The sequence below is a fragment of the Perognathus longimembris genome, chromosome 4 (assembly GCF_023159225.1).
Source record: "Perognathus longimembris pacificus isolate PPM17 chromosome 4, ASM2315922v1, whole genome shotgun sequence".
In the NCBI taxonomy this organism is placed as follows: Eukaryota; Metazoa; Chordata; class Mammalia; order Rodentia; family Heteromyidae; genus Perognathus; species Perognathus longimembris.
The window spans coordinates 18413699-18435722 of NC_063164.1; the positions used below are offsets into that span (position 1 = coordinate 18413699).

Genomic DNA, 22024 nt, shown 5'->3' on the forward strand with positions numbered 1-22024 from the left:
TAGTTCATTTTCAACATAGTGTCTAGTGAGTACTACTGTTGCACCTCTTCATCCTTTGTCCCACCCTTTCTGTTCCCCCCTTGCTCTCCCAAAGACAGATAAACTAACAAACAAGACAGAAAGAAAAGAAAACAAAAACAGCAACAAAGAAAAATAACCTTTTTTTCCATTTCTTGGAGTTCATGTCAGTAAATATTATTTTATGTGATCATATACACATAGCTATTGAGCTTTTGTGATCCTCTACTAAGATTATTTTCCTCTTCTAACCAGTTATTTCTAAGTCTTAAAAGGAAAAAATCTAAGGAGAACTTTGCTCTGTTACTTCAAGGTCTTTGCATCCTGAGGCTTCACAATCCTGGAAACATAAATTTCTTTGTTCTGGTTCAAGCACATTTTGTTAGGATTTTGTGCATGAACAGACCAACAAGTAATTAAATTAGAAAATCAGCATCTTGTCTTTTATGTTATAAGAATAATTTTCTATACAGGATCCATTTTCTCCTTGAATAACCTTTGGTTTCTGTCTGTAAGCTGGAAACACAATCTGGTTTAATTGTATTTCTACTCATTAGGATGCTGCTGGTGGTACAGAAGGTTTATCCACGTGCTGAATCTAACGAAGGCTTCCGAGCCCTCCAGAAGTCTGTTAAACATCTGCTCCACACTTTGGACTCCCCAGTTCAAGGTATTGTATTTTCTTCTTACTGTTCTAAACCAGTGTCACAAAGCCCATCAGAATTATAAAGCAGAATGCAACTCAACTCATCATGTATAAATTATATTTTTTAAGGTAGGGACATATGCTGCCAATAAATTCAGGTCTCAAGTTAAGACGTGGAGAAAGAATGAAATGGCTGAAAAGAGGGTATGAGATTCTAGGGTTTGTCTATAGGTAAACATGAGCTTGCTAAGCTTGTTACACTGTTTATGCTTGGAATGGAAAAATAAATATCATTGCCTCAGAAGCCTCAGAAATTAGATTTCTACAGTATTTTTTTGGAACAAAATCTTACATTGGATTTTCAGATTTTTGCCCTCCTTTCTGAACTTGCTGACTCTTTGTTTGTTAAAAAACTATACTCTCAACCAATTATCTTGAAGAAAAAAAAGAAAGCACTATAGACACCAGGGCATAAATAGATCACTAGGATACTCTGTCACCTCCCACAAGACAAGGTTAGCATGATGCTCCTGTCTGAGAAAATATCACTTTTGCCAACACCGAATAACTTCATGTACTACTAACATGGAAACCTATCAATCTATATAGGTAAGTACATACAGGCAAAAGTTCCTAGTTGTAAAGGATGAATCCCTGCTTCCCAAGTAAAATGATAGGCTAACATTTATCTTTCCTGAATGCTTTTACAGTTGAACTCTTTTTTTAAAATCAGATTTTGTCAGCTTTTAAGTATGTTGACTTTCGGATGATAAGGTAGGCACATGAAAATATCAAACGAGAAGCTATTGTGTAGTTTTAAGATACTAGTTTTTGGCTGGGCATTGGTGGCTCATATCTGTATTCCTAGCTGAACTCAAAAGGCTGAGATCTGAGGACTGTAGTTAGAAGCCAGAATGGGCAGGAAAGTCTATGAAACTTACCTCCAATTTAGCACCAAGAAGCCAGAAGTGGATCTGTGGCTCAAGTAGTAGAGCTTTAGCTTTGAACAAAAAACTCAGGGACTATTCCTCAGCCCTGAGTTCAAGCCCCAGGACCGTCACACACACAAAATAAAAAAGATACCAGTTTTAGAGTGAAAAGCCATATTGGAGGAGAACAAGGGAAAGGATGATATTGTACAAGAAGTTACTTATGGACAACTATTTAATGATAACAATAAAAAATTAAAACTAAAGTTAAAAAAATAAGATTCCAGGCCAGAGAACAGACAGTTCTCTACCATAAGTTCTCTACATAAAAGTTTGAACTGTAACCTCTCTGTACATCAGTTTTATAAAAAAAAATTGAAAAAAATAATAAAAAAAATAAAAAGAGAAGAAAAAAAAGTTTGCATTAGCAAACTCTACTTATTTCCTCTATACTTTTTTTGTGTTTATATTTAATAGACTTGAAAACTTCACATTCCTACTTACTATTGTTTACCTTTTCATTATCAGATGCACAGTTTGTAGTTAATATGTAGTAAAGTGATATAGCTAAAGATTATTTTTTACAATTGACAAAAGTTCATCTGTGCCTTAGAAACCACAAAAAGTAAGGAGTACCTTTTACCAATTAAGCAACCAAACACTTTTCCTGGTGAACAGTCTCACTCAGTTTCTCATATGGAACAAATGGCCATGCTTTTGTTAAATATGCTAGTGACCAACGGGCAGCTGTGCCTGTATCTACAAATATGATCATTAGCATATTTAAGCACAGCACTGGATAGCCAAAATGACATCAGACTGCATCTACAAAATTTGGTGTGCCTAAGTTTTCTTTGTTTTCAAATTTTATGCCATTTGGGCTTCTTTAGTCTGGGATATAGATGACGACATATCTGTTTCCATAAGTCATTAACCTCAAGCCTCTACCTACTTGAGCAAAAATTTCATGGCCTTTGAGAAAAAAAATCTTCCTAGGTGTTCTTCAGAAACCTTCAGAGTCTCCTTGGGGTACATTGCCCAGGCTCCCTCATGGTCATCATGGTGTTTGGCCATATTTGAAAGTGAATACACTTTTCCCTTGTTTTGGCCTTGCCTGAACTGGAATGAATTGATATACCACATTGGAGCTGCTTGCTCCTCTCTAACTAATGGACAAGGAGGTTAAAATAGCTTTATAGATCTCTGATCATGCTTTCAAATAGGAAAAGTAAATAGCATCCATTGAGTCCATGTTCTATGCTTTGTTACCTTAAGTCCCCTTAATTATCAAAACACTTCTATGAGATGCAGTTATTATCCCATTTCACAGACAAAGAAACTAAAGCAACAGAAGGCTAGACACTTTGTCTTTATCATTCAGCCCAACTTAAAGCCAAACTGAGGTTAGAGCCTGATCTGTCTACCTTAATGTCAGGTGCCTTGAGCTGTGTCATACATAGCCCCATGGTTTCTTACAGAGACATGGAAGTACTTGCTATTGGTTCAGGCACTGATGGAGTGTGGCTCATTGTGCAATGCTCCCTCCTACAATGATACCTTATTTCCCAGTCCCCATACTTGATTTCTACATATAATCTTCCCCTGTCTCAACCTCAATTCTGAACACACATCAGGAGCTCCTCAGGAGCCTCCTCAGAACTGTGACAACACAGAGATGCAATAAACCCCTGCAAAGAATGTTATCTCCTAACTTTTTTGTTTTTAGGGATCTAAGTTTCAGTTCTTTCCTAAATAAGCTGACACTCTGTGAATAAGGTCTCAAGTTTCCATCTCTCAAGCTGAGCAGGGATTATCTTTGTGATTCATTTATTTATAAAACTGCAGCATCTTAAAATATGCCTAACTCTAAAAAATAAACTCTAAGAAGTAACATCTACTTTTGAAAGGTTTGTAACATTTTCCACTCCATTGAGGTCTGGTTAGTATACTATTTCTTCTGAAGTACTTTATAGTCCTTAGTGGCTAGAAGGAAAAGTTTCTATTTAACTTCAGGGTCAAGTCTATCACTGATAACATAAAGTTAATTTCTATTAGTTATTTTAATAGCTTGATGAAAGAGAGAAACTCCATAACCACATAAAGCACAAGTAGCAATTAACTTGCAGAGTATCACATAGAAGTTCAAAGTGAACAAGATCTGATCTTGGAAAGACATTTTAATACACACACACACACACACACACACACACACACACACACACACACACACACACTTGAACAAAAGCCCCTGTAAATCCCAACTGATTTCTATCCTTGACTATTCTGTATAGAGATGTCGACAAGTCATAAGCATTACCATTATTAATTAGTCATATTATTTGGGGCCTCTTCCTTCTTGGTCCTTATATTCTGACACGTGCTCTTCGTGGTGTGCAGATGAGGGAAATCCACTGCTGAACAGGAAAATAAAAATAACCACTCTGTGTGACTAGCTGCTAAACCACATTGCTTAGTATCAGTGGTGCAGGAAGTAGCTAAGGAAGTTTTGAATTCTTGGATATAGTCTTTATACACAGATATTAATGTAAATAAAATAATCAACATCAGAAAGCATGAGTGATAGAGGGCCATTTGTAAAAGAGTATTAGGATGCACTGCCTAGAAATCACGAAAGAAGAATGAAAGCTACTCATAAAATGTCGTATTGGAAGTGATTAGGTCAATATGAAAATGACTTCATTGCTGCATACTGGTGGCTCACACCTGTAATCCTTGGAGGCTAAGATTTGAGGATCTGAGGATCATGGTTCAAAGCCAGCCCAGATAGGAAAGTCTATGCAACTCTTATTTCCAATTAGCCAGCAAAAAGCTGCACGTGACGCTCAAGTAGCAAAGCACAAGTCTTGAACAAAAAAAGGTAAGGTAGAGCAGTCAGGCCCTGAGTTCAAGCCTCAGACCAGCACACACACACATACACACACACACACACACACACACACACACACACACACACACACACCCCACATTGAAACATGATGGATTATTTATAAGAAATGAGTAGGGTATGAAGTGAAGACTAAATTAAATCATCTTCTTTCCCAATGACTTAGAGCACTGGATTTAAGTTATTATTTTTATGCTGTGACTATTTAAAGAATTCATGGGAATGCTGCTGCATGCTTAGTCTTTTGTTATATAATGCATATAGCCAACTGAATCAATGACCCATTTAAGTTCTAAGGGCAACTCTCCATGCTGAATTAAATCTTCACATAGGATTTTCATTATATCTGCTTTACCCAGTGCCTTCTGCACTCTGCACCTTCTCATTATTTGGAAGACACAGAAAAATTCTGTTAACATTAGCCAATTTGCATTTGCAGCTGCTTTCACTGATCAGTGGCTGTTTGGGGGGAGATAGAAAACACACATTAGTGATGACAGATGCCTCCTAAGGCTACGTTATAAACAACTGAAACTTCCCTCTACCCCCACAAGAAAAAAAGACAAAGAAACAAATCCAGTGACCTGTAACACTGAAATTGGTTCAATTATTAACCAATCATGTGGTAATCAATCTTTATTATGGCAGATAGAAAGTCATCTATGTAAACAGGTCTTGGGGAAATAACAACGCAGTGGCTTGATGCAGGGAGAATTTGTTAGAAATACATGTGTTTGATCGTTGGGATTATTTTCATTAGTAGACATACATTTTGCATATGGATCTCAAATATTTTCAACAAAACAGGCACGAACATCTTTTGTAAAATTCTTTTGGGTAAGAAATTTCAGATTTTTCTATTTTTCCCCATACATTTGTCTTAGATGGTTTGGGCTGAGAAGAAATCTTTAAACAAACATGTGCAATGTTCACAATATAAATTTTATTACTGTAGGTGATTACTCTGATAATGGAACATACGGTTGGAGTGAGGATGATGAACGGTCCCTCTCTGCAAGCAGTCTGGCTGGACAGTAAGTTTGATTCTAAATAGGTCATAACTTGGCTAAACAAGCAATCGAAACAGTTTACAAGCACACATTCCTTTATCATTGTGTAGAACCATATAGAATAGGAAAAAAAATCACATATGGAAGCTAGGCCCCATAGCTCACATAGCCACTTGGGATGTGGATACCCAGGGATCAGGAGTTGAGGTCAGTCCAGGCAAAAATAAGTTCATGAGAGTCCATTTCAACTAGTGCGTGGGAATGGGAGTGAACCTATTCTCCCAACTATGGATTGTGGAAGGGAAGCTGGAGGCAATTGTGCATGCCTGTTTTCTCCAGCCATGTAGGGAAGCACAAGTAGAAAGATCACAGTCCATGCATAAGGCAATACTCTACTTTAAAAGTAACCAATGATTCAATGTACATATATTAAAAATGAAATCAGGTAAACTGAGACAATTGGTGACATTAGGAGTGGTAGGAGGGGAACAATGAAAGGGGTGACACTGATCAAGGTGCCTTGTACTGTTGAAACTCCTTTGTACTACTACTTAAAGATAAATAAAATGAAATTAACAATGGAGAAAGAGACTGGAAGTATGGTGCAAGTGGTAGAGCATCAAATGAGAATTTCAGTCAGCTCCATTTTCAGAACCAGCCAAATAATTAAGTCAAATTAAAAATCAACTATTATATGAATAAAAGAAAAGGCATGTATCTGTGTATTGGAACAAGGGAAGGGAAAGGTAATACCAAAATCGAGAGACAATGGATAAAAAGATAAACCAAGGGGCTGGGGATATAGCCTAGTGGCAAGAGTGCTTGCCTCCTACACATGAAGCTCTCGGTTCAATTCCCCAGCACCACATATACAGAAAATGGCCAGAAGTGGCGCTGTGGCTCAAGTGGCAGAGTGCTAGCCTTGAGCAAAAAGAAGCCAGGGACAGTGCTCAGGCCCTGAGTCCAAGGCCCAGGACTGGCAAAAAAAAAAAAAAAAAAAAAAAAAGATAAACCAATGCAAGAGCAATACTTATAAAACTATGTGGTGCAAACCAACTGTACAACTCATGGGGAGGGAGAGAAGTGGGGAGGGGGAGGTAGGGGAACATTGAGGGAGGAGGTAATAAATTGGATAAGAAATGAACTCATTCCTGTAAGGGAATGACACTTTAACCCCTCTGTACTTTTCTTTGACAATAAAAAAAAAAGATTTAAAAAATAATCAAAGTAGTGTAAAGCCAAAACTAATTTTTGACATTAGATTATTCAGTATAACTTTGATGATACAACATAAAGATCTTGAAATTAACTCTAGGGTTTCATAACTATCTGATATGTTATGTCTAGATTAGTTACTTTATGCCTGTGAGGAGACTCTAGCTGGAGGTCATTTCTGACTTGTTTCACTGTGACGTGTGTGTGTGTGTGTGTGTGTGTGTGTGTGTGTGTGTGTGTGTGTCTATCTTAGGCTATTTGGCTTCTATAGCAAAATCCTATGGATGGGATAGCTTATAAACAATAGGAAATTTCCCCCCAGGTCTAGATGCAGGGAAATCCAAATGAAATGGTACCTTCTTATTGTGTCCTTACACAGAAAGAAGGGTAAGCCAGCTCTCTATGGCTGCTTTTATATGGGTTGTTAATCCTCTCTTGACCTAACAGTCCTTCAAAAGCTTCTTCTACAAATATCATCACCTTGGGGGCTAGAATTTGAATAGGTGAACAGACATTCAGACATTCAGAGCACAGCAACATCTCATTTTAACATGACTATTTCATTTGGTTTTTAAGGAATTGAAATATCACTGTTGGCTAATCAAACCAATATATAATCTAATTATAAGTATCTATAACTATAGATAATAATCTATAATCTAGGTTATGGATAATCTTATTTGGGACTTTGTTTGGGGTCAAGAAGTCCCAAGAATAGACAGTGGAAATGACAACAGTAACTTCGGTGTCTAAAATCCGTAAATATGAGGGGCTTCTTGCAGTAACTATAATAATTATGGTAGGAAATGCCAGTAGTTCTCTGTAGTTGCTGATTTAGATCAGTTTTTAGTTCAGGGCAAATGTGAAGACTAAATGGCTTGTTAAGGTTACTTGAGCTTGATAAATTATACCATTGCAATTCTTTGATTTTTAGTACCCCCAAATATGTTTTTGTTGTTGTTGTTGTTGATGGTGGTGGTGGTTTGGGGCTTGAACTCTGGGCCTGGGTGCTGTCACTGAGCTCTTCAGCTCAAGGATAGAGCTCTACAACTTGAGCCATAGTGCCACTTTGTTTTCTGGTGGCTCATTGGAGATAAGAGTCTCACGGACTTTCCTGCCTGGTCTGGCTTTGAACTGTGATCCTCAGATTTCAGCCTCCTGAGTAGCTAGGATTACAGGCATGAGCCACCTGCACCCAGCCCAGATATGTTTTTGTGCTAGTGAAAATTTGTACAGTGAAAGAAAAGGATGAGGAAAGATTAATTAATGACTACCGAAGAATAGTTAGATTGGAGCAAGAAGTTCTTGTGCTCATTGCCTAGTAGGGTGAATACCAATGTTAATACTGTCCTGAACATTACTAGAAGCTCAAAGAAAGGATTTTAGCCAGGTGCCTATGGCTCACGCTTGTGATACTAGATTCTTAAGAGGCTGAGATCTGAGGATCCAAGTTTGAAACCAGCTCTGGCAAGAAAATCCATGCAATTCTTACCTTCAATTAACCAGCAAACAACCACAAGTGGAGATGTGGTTAAAGTGGTAAAACACCATCCTTGAGCAACAAAGGTCAGGGACAAGTGTGCAGACCCTGAGTTCAAGTCTCAAGAATGGCACATATACTCAAAAATATCACACATAAAGGATTTTAATGTTTCCTACATAAAGAATTAAAATAAATAACTTAAACAATATCAGATTGATGTATCAAAGTATACACAGTAGCTCATAAATGTTATTTTATATATTTTAATATATCAGCTAAAACAGATTTTAAAATAATAGAATAAGAAAGTTATAAACATTCTCTTATTTTCTCTAAAACAGCCTATATCATTGCTTATGGGTTTTCTTTTTAATGAAAAATTCTCCTAGTAAATTCTTGACAAAATCCTTATATAAAATAACCCATATTTTCCTTCCTTCCTTCCTTCCTTCCTTCCTTCCTTCCTTCCTTCCTTCCTTCCTTCCTTCCTTCCTTCCTTCCTTCCTTCCTTCCTCCTTTATTTTTAATGCTGGTACTGCAGCTTGATCTCAGGGTCTTGTGCCAGCACTTCCTCTGGCTGGTACTGAATGACTGCAGCCATACCTTCAGAATTTTTGCTAGCTAATTAGATTAAAGTCCAGGCCAGTTTTGAGTCTTTGTCCTCAGATCTCCATCTACTGAATAGCTAGGATTACAGGCCTGAGCCATCAGTGACCAGCAAACAGCCACTTCCGGTCATCCCTGCCATCTCTCTCCTCCATGTTGGCTGACTCAGGAGTTTTCCTAGAAAGAGCGAGTCCTTGACCAATATCCTCCTTGCCAGGCTGCCATGTTTCAAATAGAGTTTAAAAAACACACCATTTAGCTGGGCACCAGTGGCTCATGCTTGTAATCCTAGCTACTCAGGAGGCTGAGATCTGAGGATCATGGTTCAAAGCCAGCCTGTGCAGGAAAGTCCATGAGATTCTTACCTTCAGCGAACCACAGAAAACCAGAAGTGATGCTATAGCTCAAAGCAGTAGAGTGCCAGCTTTGAATGAAAAAGCTCAGGGACAGCACCCAGTCCCTGAGTTCAAGCCCTATTACTGACCAAGAAAGAAAGAGAGAGAGAAAAAACCCAAACCACTTATATAACTATCCAAAATATTAAGAATTAGAAAAAAACTTTTTGAATTGACACAAGTGGATGTTATTGCTGACCCAAGTAACTTCGTGAGTGCCTGGAGGCAGCCACAGCACTGGCGATACAGCATTTCTGTCTTGCAGACTCCACAGCAAACATAGTAGCTGACAGCTAGCTGACGGCTTATTAGGGAGAATCCAATACTATTAAGATGGCTCTTGTTGTGATTGATGAAATTAAGAGATTTTTATCTTCCAACTTTCATTCCATTTCCACTTTAAAATAATCAGAGTGGCAACAGTAGCACAAGATAAAAGGATGGGTTTTGGTTTTGATGCAGAATTTTCTAAAGAAAGCTGTTTTAACAAATGCTTTTCTCTCATAGCTCTTCTTTATCATTATTTCTGTTTGAAGGTCATTATTTTCTTTTATTTGTGTATGCATACATGAATACTCCTGAATAAAAGGTAGGACTTTATATAAAACATACATAAATTAAATGGTTTAAAGGACTTATGGGGTGTGTATACCAAAACGTGTCATAAACACAGGGAATCTTAATCTTTGAAGTCTACTAAATTCATCCTCGAAATGTTAGGCAATTAAGTGTTTCCTGTGAAACTAAGAGAAGGGTTTAATCAGTATCTCAAGGTCACTTCAAGGGCAACTAGTCTAAATTTGACAGCATTGCCATGAGCATCTCTTGTTCTAGTCCATCTGGAAAGTTAGGCCAATACTTTGCTGCAGAGCATTATATCCTGATGAAACTGGCTTTATATTTTTTAAATTAAGACAGAAGATACTAACCACAAAAGGAGGAAGAGCAGTATTGAGAAGCTACCCTACCATCCACATATGCCTCATTGTCTTCCTCTCAGATAAATGGCCAGGGTCTTGGAAGCCTCCTATCTCTTACTTACACATTTATGCATTCATTAGATATTAACTCAGGTAACCATGCACAAAACACAGTTGCTAGTTACTCTGTAATGGGGATGGTGTCAGGGTAAGCAAGAAGTAGAATACAAGTTAAATGGATCATTCCTTCAAGTCATCAGGAGCAGCTATCATGAAACCTATATTTATTCCTATAGTTAAATAAAATAATAGATGCAGTAAATCCACAAATAGTTTCATAATTGTATTTGTCGCTTCTTTCCAATCCCATCATTTAGCCTATCCTTAAGGTCTTCTTTTTTTTTTTTTTTTGGCCAGTCCTGGGCCTTGGACTCAGGGCCTGAGCACTGTCCCTGGCTTCTTCCCGCTCGAGGCTAGCACTCTGCCACTTGAGCCACAGCGCCGCTTCTGGCCGTTTTCTGTATATGTGGTGCTGGGGAATCGAACCTAGGGCCTCGTGTATACGAGGCAGGCACTCTTGCCACTAGGCTATATCCCCAGCCCAAGGTCTTCTTTTTGAAACTGTTCTTGTTTCCATCAATATTCCTAAAGCTATTACATATCCCCAAACAGTAGCTCGACGCCTCTAATATTAGCATAGTGCTGTCGTTATGCTGCTTGTAATGACCTTGATTTGTCCTGGGTTGACTTGACTCCCTGCTATCATGAATGAAATGACAACCCATGACACTTGCCTATGTGTAGATATGACTTGATATTATATGGCCAGTTCATACAATGAGGATAGTACTGTTATCCACCACATTCCTGTTGGTTTTTTTGCAGTCATATGGAGATTCAGAAATCTCTTCTCTGATAGATTACTTCTTTTATTTAGGCCAGAAAATGTAGTCTCAGCATATATTACCCTGTCCTTTGTTTGTGAATTGATAAATGGCATTGATTATCTGCAAGGAGGCTTTGATAAATAATGAGGCTAACTGTCTGAAAGCCTAGTAGTCTAATCCAACCGAATACTGATTCATCCAGAGTCTCCATTCAAGGAAACATCTAAACAAAAATAGAGGACTTTTACAAGCAACGCTTTTTTAAATTTGGAGTTTATCAACTCTATGTAAATCACAGGCTGGAATAAGACCACTGGACTGAGTTCTCACTGCCAAGTTATGTCTTTGCCTGTCATGATTTCTTTTATGTTCTCTAAAGATCCTGTGTTGTTAACCCACATTGAAACACACTGAGGTTTCATTAATAGTGGCATAAAAGTTGTCCTATATTTTCTAAGCATGTCAGAATGAGTCTCTTCCACCAGTATTTTAATAAAATTGATGTTGAACATCTAAGAGGACTTAGGTATTGCTATGTTGCATTTTGTGTGTTTTAGTTCAAAGATGGTTTCCAAGTCAGGTATTTGCATTTCTCCTCTCTTTACTGGAGGTAGAATTCAACAGTAGATGCTGAAGGAAGTTACAGCATAGAGATGTGGTCTCACAGCTGGTGTGGCAAGGTACACATCAAATATATACACTTACTCAGGTAAATAAGCCTAAAAATTAATCTTAGGTTGCATCCTTATTTGGCAGTCAATTTAAAAGAAAACAAGAAAATGGTTAATTTGAGACTAAATATTAAAAATAATAACCAAGGAGAAGGTGAATTCTTGAGGAACACAGTATTGCTGCCTTTGTTCTTCCGGGCTTGGGGTAGAGTAACTTCTAATTTCACAGAATTTCAACACTCACACCAACCAAAGACATACTAGCTGGCATTAATGGGCTCTCAACAACAAAGCTTTGACTTGGGTCTAGATCACTGAATTTACAGATGCTTTTCTAATTTTTATAGGCTCCTGATTCTGGAAACCTTTGAAGATGCTCTTCTAAATATATCATCAAATAGTCCTTATTTCCCCTACTTGTCATGTGTGAGAAACGTTACTGATAATTTGGCCAGAGGATCTCCAGGTAATTCTATTCTTAACAATGGACTCTACTCTAAATTTCTGTTTTGAAGGATTAAGTCCTTTTTTTCTTTTTATTAGCTTGTATTATTTATACTGTACAGGGGGATTTCATTGTAACATCGACATAAACTTTTGCAACTGTCAGGGTATTAAATCTTGTAATTTGCTTATCAAGGAATGAAATTTAAAAAAAACATATCTTTTATACATGTTTCGGTTTGGTGATTTGACATGTGAACAGAATATCAAAAAATATTATGATTTGATATTGCTGATACTAGTGCCCATCTGGAAACATTTTATATAGTGGCCACATACAATGATAATGGCCACCTGGACAAACTTTACAAACTTCCAGAGTTACTGGGAATTCTATGTCCTTAACACTCAACAGTTGCTAAGAGTAAAAGACAAATGATAAAGTACAATTCCACAAGCAGATGGAAATTATGTAAACAAGAACATTTTTGGCAGACTATTTTTACTTCCATTCTCATCCTTCTTTTTTTCACATTTTCCACATATGCGAGCCACCATGAGGATCACAATTCAATACTTGTTTTCTTCCTAGAGAGAAAATACCTATTTTCTCACATTTTCTGAAAGACATTCATCCTGTTTTCCTTTATTGAAAAAAAGTTTTGAGACTTTGATAGCAAGCAAACTTTATGACACACATTTAAGGCTTCTCTTTGTTTACCAGGCATTAACTAATTAAGGTGAGAAATACTTACATCACGGTAATTGTACAACTTATTCTCTTCCAAACTTCTTAACAGTAGAATCAAAAGTCAGAAATAGAACCATATCTAATTCACAGAGAGCCAAAATCATGTAACAGGTGTTGGAAATATTTCTTTTATCTCTAAGCAGAATATCTATATCTATGAATATTTTTAGAAATAATGAGCTCTACAGTCCACATGGTTCAAGCAAAGGTTAAATTATTGCTAATCTTACATTCATATTGAAATAGGTTATTATCTTTAGAAAACAATGATAAATCAAGATAAAGTTATCTTTATTTTTCCAATGTTATTTCCCAAGCTACCTTGGAACTCCATAGAGTAACTATGTTCCCTTTTTCTACAGAAAATCTACGACTTCTGCAGTCTACCATTCAGTTTAAACACTCTTTTCTTCAAAATGGCTCCTATGAGGCTTACTTTCCTCCAGTTCCAGAAATTCTCAAGTCAAAAGTAAGCTATAGTAGAAAAATATAAACATCAACCCTTCCTATGATACTTTGGCATGATATTTTCAGTTGAAGTTTTCTATCTGATCTTTATAAATAATGATCATCTTTTGAGCCTAGTTTTATGCTGGGGTAGCAATGTGGTGGTGTTATGCAACCATTTATTATGTTTTATCAGTGGTCATCTCTGCATAAACTGATCCAGAAGAGACTAACTGCAGTTCTGCATATAAACAGAAATGACTAATAATGCAATTATCTTGTTAAGCTTTATGATTTGAGAAAGGATTTTTAATGTAATTACTTATTTGAGATGTCTCGAGTTTAAGATGTATAAAATAGATTTGGGGGCCAGGTGCTATGGCTTCAGGCTTGTAATCCTAGCTAATTAGGAGGCTGATATCTGAGGATTAAAAATTGAAACCAGCCCAGGCAGGAAAGTCCAGGAGGCTATTCTCCAGCCACCAAAAAGCTAGGAGTGGAGCTGTGGCTAAAATAATACTGTACCACTACTGAGCAAAGAACAAAACAACTCAGGAACAGTGCTCATGCCCTGAGTTCAAGCCCCAGGACTAGCACCAAAAATAAAATAAAACAAAAATTTTTATGCTGATGTTTTAACCTCACAATGTACTAAAAAATCTTAAAAACAGATATACCTCTTTTTATTATTACCAACAGAAGCAGACATTAATATGTCACAATCAAATGCATGACATTGAAGACAATGAGAAAAAAGTGAACAAAAAATTGAAAATCTTAAGTTTAAATCAGTTCATGTTTATGTGCTGCTTACTATGATGATCTTCACAAATTTAAGTTTATCAGGAAGTTCACTTCATTTATTAAATAACCCATTAAGTGTTGGAAACAGCTTTCCTAGTTAAAAAAAATCAGTTTAATTAAATTTATGTAGCCAAGGATACAGTAAAAATAGACCTGGTTTGTTTGAAGCAAGCAAGATGATTTGCTCTATAGGCAACAGGGCATAATTAGGCAGGCATGCAAAACATTATGACCAAGTATATTACAAATAAATATGCTTCCTAAATTACTTACCTTTTGTACCTTAGTCTCTACAGGAATCAAAATTTCTAATGTTCTTAATGTAGCATTATCTTAATTTGTGCAAATGAGAAAGAAGTTACATATTCATCTAGAAAAGTCCTACTCATCTTCCAAGGACAAGTTTAAATGTCACTCCTTTTCTTCTTTTCTTAGTCAGGATAATGTTTTTCCTATCACCTGTGCTTCTTATTTCTCGTATTTTCTTACTTATTATTTCAATCAATCATCTGTGCTTCCAAATCCTAATTTATTTAATTTTTAAGCCAGAATCACTAACCCCAATTTTTATACAGTCAGTACAATAAAGTGGAGCACATGAAAGCAGTTTCAACACAGTGAGATTGTGTAGTATGTGGATGGACAAGATTCTGTGTATGGAGATAGGATGTATGTAACTCAGATTGTGGGGTATGGAGAAACTAATACGTACCCTGAGTCTTACTGGTTTTGTAGGTTTCGGTTAGAGTCATAAATTCCAGGCATAGAGACTTATGATTGTAAGAAGTCAGACATATGAGTCTGAAAGACAGGTACTTGTTACCTGGGGTCACATATTTACTTGACATAGAAGGAACCTACTGGAAAGAAAGGAAAGAGAACTATACAGGGAGGTAGAGCCCAAGTCCAGAAGACCTCTTTCTGTTTAGTCAAGGAGTTTTCCATTCTAAATTTAACAAAAGCAAAATTCACATTAAAAAATCTCTTTGGGAGAATTATGGAAATGAGATTGGAAGAAAGAAAACTTGTCTATTTTTGCGATAATCTAAACAAAAAAAAGGGAAGTCCTCCATGGTTTTAGTGGAAGTGAACAGAAGGAAGCAACAGTTTCAAGGATGATTTAAGGAGGGCAAGTAGGCACATGATAGCTGATGCAATGTGAGGAAGAAGGAAGAGAGTTTTCCCATGGCATTGAGATTTCAGGCTTTTGGAACTTATTACTTGGCATATAGTACCCCCCCCACAACATATGTATATGCATATACGTATACACACATACATACATATATGTAAATCCATATATACAAATCTGTATAGACATATTATATATATATGATATAGACAGACTAAAATACTCTCTCTCTATGCATGTAAATATATAGTCTATTTCTTTCCTGGAGTATAAATGCCAATGAAACTAAGCCTTCTTCATCTCTAAACCAGCACATAGTAGGACCTTAAGTAGAAGCAAAAGAGAATAAAGTATAATACTAATAATGAAGCTGTGTTGTCAGGGCAATTAACCACTTTCTCTACTCAGGAAGTAACCAGTCTGCACATAAGACACACTCAATAATCGCCAGCAATGTATTCTTAGCCATTATACCAAAAGAATGGGAATGAGGTTTTGAACGATGTATAATATCATCCACCATTTGCATGTAATGTTCTTTTTGAGGATCACCTTATACAAAAAGATCTAGAAACCATAGAAGAGGAAACAAATGAATGTCCTTCCCATTGGATAGAAAATCCCTTGTCACTTATAACAAGTACAGCTCTTATGTGAAATTCACAGAGCCCATGTAGTCCTAGACCATGCCCATGTAGTTATAGACCAGGTCCCATGAGGAACATTCCCAATTTCATCTCTTTACATTTCCATCCCCAGCACCTGGAATAGAGGCCAACATGTGGGAACTGAGGGTGTTCTTTCTTTCCTGCTGTGACCACCATGATAATCAGTACCCTCACTGATTTAGAGTGCATTTCGACCTTCCATATCCCAAACCTTTATCCATGGTATTCTTATGATGGAAGTTTGAGCCTTTAAGTGACTGACATTCATTGATGACTTTTCCTTCTGTTTCCCCTTCTCTTTCCGAGACTGGACTCTTTTTTCCCTTCTGTTTCTTCTTCAGATTGAACATTCTTCTTTCCTTGAGTTTTTCTACTCTCTCTTCCTTTCATTGTCTGCTTTGTTGTCTCTTTCTCCAGTCCCTTTTTAAGTGGGATAACTTCCTGATTGAGGAGCTATGCACAAAGTGGATATTCCCTATACTGGGTAGAAGTAAAGACAACACAATTTATTTATTATTATGGTTGTAAAAAATTAAATAGATTATTTTCCCTTTGGGTAACAATATAAAAACATAAGCTTTTCATGTTTTATTGAAAGAAAGTATAAGAAATGAGAGTAGAAGAATGAATTAAAACTAAAATGAAGGAAGAAATGACACAGTCCCCTTTTAATTCTCCATGCAGAACCCAGAGGGCTGTCACTTTATCATTTTATGCCCATTGTATTTTGAAATTGTCATGATAATGTCAATTAAACTTTGGATTCAGATGCCTTTGGAAATAACTGAGCACTGGGGAATTCCATTGTAGACTGAATTGGAGTGGGTTATAAATCATTGCCCAATTATAGCCTTGACCTTCTATTTGTGGTAAAAGAAACAGGGCCTCTATATAAGGTTCTGGTACAGATGCAGTCTGAAATTGACATACTTTTAAAGAGTGAATTATAATCTTTTGAATTTGTGTGACAGTTTAATATATGCATTAAGATCTTCATGAAGTAATAATGACAAATACATGATGTTACCCCTTGGTAGGTATGTTCCTCCATGCAGTCCATATAATTGATGCTGATTTATCCTGTTATTTCAGAGAACCACACTCACTTCAGTAGTGTGGCTGTATATACACATTTCTCTTCTTATCTCATCATCCACATAGACTTTCTTCTATTTTCCCATGCAGGATGTCATATTTGCATTGGAATATTTGAGAACATTTCATGCTTTCTACTGTGTAGAGGTTAAAATTCAATTAAAACAACGATTTTGAACCACGATTTCTTATCCTTTTGTTTAACACATGCCACACAGCCCCAGGAGGGTGTTGTGGAAAGGCGTGTCTCTGTCTGTTAGAGGTATGGTCATATCTGGAGTTTAGAGAATCAGGGGAAGGAACAGCCTGGGAAATGTAGGGTAATAACTGCAAAAAAAAGTGACTGGGTCTATTCCAGAATGGATCATTTTTTATTATAGTAACACTAGTAAGTAAAATTTCCATGCACAGGAAATCATTTGAAAAATAAAAGCCAAACCCAGAACCAATTATATTGTTAAATACAGTGGAAATGGGCCAGTGATAGCTGATACCTAAGACGATTCATGATTAATTTCTATGCCTTTCATATGTCTCAGAGACATCATTGTGCCTTTTTCATTTTAGATACAGATTGAAATATTTCCAGATCTGTGGCTGTTCCATGAAATATTTCATTTCTGTCAAAATGAAATTTCTGATTGGAAAGTAAGCTACGATGAGTGACACATGTATTTGCTTTTGTAGATATTGTTCCAACTATTTTTGCCTTCTTAAAAAGACTAGCTCTAGGGTAGCTTCTGAGCACCATAGTTCTGGCTATGTCAGAGGCAAATAGTTTTTCCCCCTTGGGATATATGACATGGGAATAGATCTTTAGAACACGCACAACATAGTGAACCACAGATACAAATATAGCTGATAGCTGAGACAATTGCTTGATTTACTTTTTTTTCCCCCTCTGAGTTTGGAATTATAAGCCCTTTTCACGATTTACATAGGAACATAACATGTGGGTTCCTTCATCCTGTTTTCATTCCTGTGGGAGAGAACAGAAGAGAATGCCAGTTGCAGTACTGGCATTCATATTGTTGGGTGACCAAACTTCAGATTACATTTCATTCTGTAAAACCAAAACTAGTATATTCTGACTGGATGATTTCCCTTAGCATGGTATTCTCAGGTTTTACACATCTTCCACCATGTGAAAGAATGTCTTTCCTGTTTAAGTCTCAATAATGACCCATTGAATACACACACACACACACACATACACACACACACACACACCATTTTATTAATTCATTTGATGGTGAACATTTGAGTTGCTGCTTGCTGCCTTCTCTTGGCACTTGGCTATTGTGAATAAAATTGCTATGGACATTGATATACAGTGTCCTATTTTCCGTACCTTGAGGTACAAACCCACATGTAGAATTGGTTCATATGGTTATTCTATGGTTCATTATATGGGGGGGAAGTGCCATCATAGTTTCCACAGTAGGTGTGCCATTGTACATTGCCACCCAAAGGGTTATAATTTCTCTAGTTCTTCTCAATACATGTGATTTTCTGATTTTCAGATTATAGCCATCCTAATGGATATGAGAAAGAAAAGATTCATTAAAGATTCCCTTAAACATGATTTAAAGTATAATTTAAAATGTAAGATTAGTTGATTTGCAATTTAGACAGAATTAAACCAAACTGCCTGTATATTTTTAACCATATATATATACATACACACACATATATATTTAATCTCTGAATCTATAGTTGAGAAAAAAAGTCTCAAAGTTCCAAAGATTTTATGAAATTCTTAAGAAAATGACAAGCTTAAATGACACCAAGCAGTGCTTTTGAATAATGGTAATGCCAAATAACAACACTTTTTGCTTTTGAAAGTGAATCAATTTAGTTACTTATTCTTAACTACTAAATACATAAAACAACTTGGCCAATATATTTCTCTCTCTTTGCCCTTTTTGGAAAGCTTTCTCAACTTCGAAACCTGACAGAACTTCTTTGTGAGTCGGAAACTTTCAACTCAATAGAGAAATCATGCCAGATCTCTCGCGTGAACTTTGGGAGCCTGTGTAAAGACAGTGAATTTCACATGCAACTTCTCGAAGCTGCAGAGGTGGGAACTGAAATCTTAACCAGCTTACTCTACCATGACAATATGGTATCTGAAAAACTGAGGGATTTGCTGACTGGGGATCCAAGCAAAATTAGTTTAAACCTGGATGGGTAAGTGTTCCCATTGTCTCCCTCATTGGTGAAATCCTTTCTCAAAATAGTTCTATATCTCATTGGACTTCTCTTCTGTCTTGCTCCAGGATCTTGGAACAGGTGTTGCAAATGAATTACTTGGAAAATATCACTCATTTAATACCAACCATAGAAGCCATGCTGCATGTCAATAATAGTGCAGAAGCATCTGAAGAACCGGGTGAATTCCCTTTCCTGTCCTCAGTGTTCTCTTATTAGAATGCATGTGCTTCTCTCACTGCGGTTCAGGAAAGGTTTTTATTGGAAGTTCCCAACCAAACCTGTTTTTCTGTCTGCAGGAGAGATCTGAAGCTTTCAAACATGGTTTCTTGTCTCAAGCAAATAACAGAGAGGTAGTAGACAATGGAGCAGGGAAGATTTTATAATACAAATATCTCCAAATGTTTGCTAGTTAGATGGTTTACTTGTCACTTATCAATTGTATTAAAATATATTTGATAGTTGACCAAGGATGCAATTTATTTGCTTCTGTGAGAATAATCTGATTAAGGTATTTTTCAAAAGGCATACTGGTATGTGCATTAGCATTCTGAGCATGGTGCGTTATGCAGCATATTTCTTTGTATAATACCTTCAGCACTGAAAAGAAAGTCATTCTGAACAACAATCAGTCACAAAATTAGAAAGGTGCTAAGTCTAAAAGTAAAGAAGGGAATATTTGCACAATGGATATTCAATAAAAGAAACCAGCTGGCTACTGGTGGCTCATGCTTGTAATCCTAGCTACTCAGGATGCTGAGATCTGAGAATCACGGTACAAAGTCAGCCTGGGGAAGGAAAGTTCATGGAATTCTTATCTCCAGTTAACCACCAGAAAACTGGAAGTGGTGCTGTAGCTCAAAGTGGTAGTGCTAGTCTCAAGTAAAAGAGCTCATTAACAGTGCCCAGGCTCTGAGTTCAAGCCTCATTAGTGACAAAGAGAGGAAGAAGGGATGGGGGGAGAGGGGAGAGGAAGAGAAGGAAGAAAGGAAGGAAAGAAGGAAGGAAGGGAGGAAACTAAAGGACATTTGCAGAATAGAAATTGCAATCTACTAAAATAAAATCAAAATATTGTTTACTGTGCCTTTAATGGTCCAGGAATGAAAGAATTGCAATTGCTGTACTAAGAGTTTGAAATTAACTACATTTTATTTAAAAATCAGATGATTGTATAAATCTTTTATAAACTTTAGTGTGCTGGACAAAGTTAAGGGATTATGCTCTGTCCTGTTATGCTATGGATTTATCAGACCTTGTCCTAAATTGATAATGTCACATGATGCCAGGCTAAAAGGCACTTTTAGGTTTGAATCAAACCCAGAGATATTTATTGAGTGCATGATGTGATCAGAGTCTATGAGGAGACTGTATTTTCCTTGAATCGACCTTGAATTGTAAACCCCTCAGGAAAATTTATAGCCTAGAGCAACCTGTTACCTTGAGTTAATGATACAATAAGAAAAAGTCTAAATCGGATAGAAATGGATTTGGCCAAAACTGGGAGATGTGTTTTTGACAAGGCACTTATTTTGAATACACTTAAATCTAGAAGTTTTCTCTTTGTTAGTATGACTTAAACAATGACATTACAACTCATGTGGTGTGTGTGTGTGTGTTTCTTTCAGGTCAGTTAATAGAAATGTTTAGAAATGTTGAAGAGCTGAAAGAAGAGCTGAGAAGGACGACAGGGATGTCTAACACGACTGTGGACAAGTTGCTTGCCATTCCTATCCCGGATAACAGAGCTGAGGTGAGCAGAGTTGAGCTTGTGGGCAGGGTATAAAAGATTAGATAGCATGTAATATGTGTTAAGTATTTAGCAGGTAAATACAAAGAAGTTGTGTGTTCATCTGGTCAGTTTTCCTTATAAATGAGAAAATTACAAGCCTACTTAATTTTAAAATTTTAATTCCAATTGACACATAACAATTGTATCTATGTCTTTATGTAGTAGTAATGTAAATGGATCTGTTGTTGCAAATACAAAGATTAAATCAAGGTGTGTGGTGGGTGTCTCATGCCTGTAATCCTAGCTACTCAAGTGGCTGAGATCTGAGGATTGCCAAAGCCAGCTGAGGCAGGAAGAGTCCACAATACTCTTATCTCCAATAAACTGCTCAGGAGAAATCCCAAGTTGATGCTGTGGCTCAAGTGCAAGAATGATGGCTTTGAGCACAAAAAAGCTCAAGACAATGCCTAGGCCCTGAGTTCAAGCCTTAGGACTGGCAAGAAGAAGAAGAAGAAGAAGGAGAAGGAGAAGGAGAAGGAGAAGGAGAAGGAGAAGGAGAAGAAGAAGATTAAATCAGGGAAAATGGTGTTTCCATTTTTAAAATATTTACTATTTCTTTTTATTTGGTGCCTTTAACCACCTCTCTGTTATGAAATATATAAGCTGTTGCAAATGAAGTCTCCCCTTACTCTTTAGCATCCTTGAACTGATTCTTCTTTTACAACTGCATTGGGTACCTATCACCTACTCTGTTCTTTCTTTATTCCTCATTACCATTTCTAGAAAGAGACCTAATTCTTTTGGGCAGGTGTGACTGGAGACTGAATTTAGGGCTGCACACTCGCTTGAGCCATGTTCAAGTCTTAGTTTATCATACACCGTCTCCTAATTACGTTGCTTAGCAGGCCTCAAGCTGAGGTCCTCCTGTTTGGCTTCCTAAGGATCTGGGCTGTGCGACTACATCCAGCCTAAGAGGCCTAATTCTTAAGTAGGAGAAAAATGGTGAAACAAGAATATTACTGTGGGGCTGGGAATATGGCCTAGTGGCAAAAGTGCTT

The 22024-nt window shown here is 36.9% G+C and overlaps 1 protein-coding gene across 1 annotated transcript in view; it reads left to right on the forward strand.

Moving 5' to 3' along the window:
• Positions 1-22024, forward strand: part of Abca12 (ATP binding cassette subfamily A member 12) — a 168087-nt gene that overhangs the window by 75309 nt on the left and 70754 nt on the right. Inside the window, exons 8-14 of the mRNA XM_048344174.1 lie at positions 576-688; positions 5454-5532; positions 12033-12151; positions 13243-13349; positions 18960-19216; positions 19306-19418; positions 20863-20987. Of these exons, the coding sequence (XP_048200131.1) occupies positions 576-688; positions 5454-5532; positions 12033-12151; positions 13243-13349; positions 18960-19216; positions 19306-19418; positions 20863-20987 (913 nt within the window). The remainder of the gene's footprint in view (positions 1-575; positions 689-5453; positions 5533-12032; positions 12152-13242; positions 13350-18959; positions 19217-19305; positions 19419-20862; positions 20988-22024) is intronic.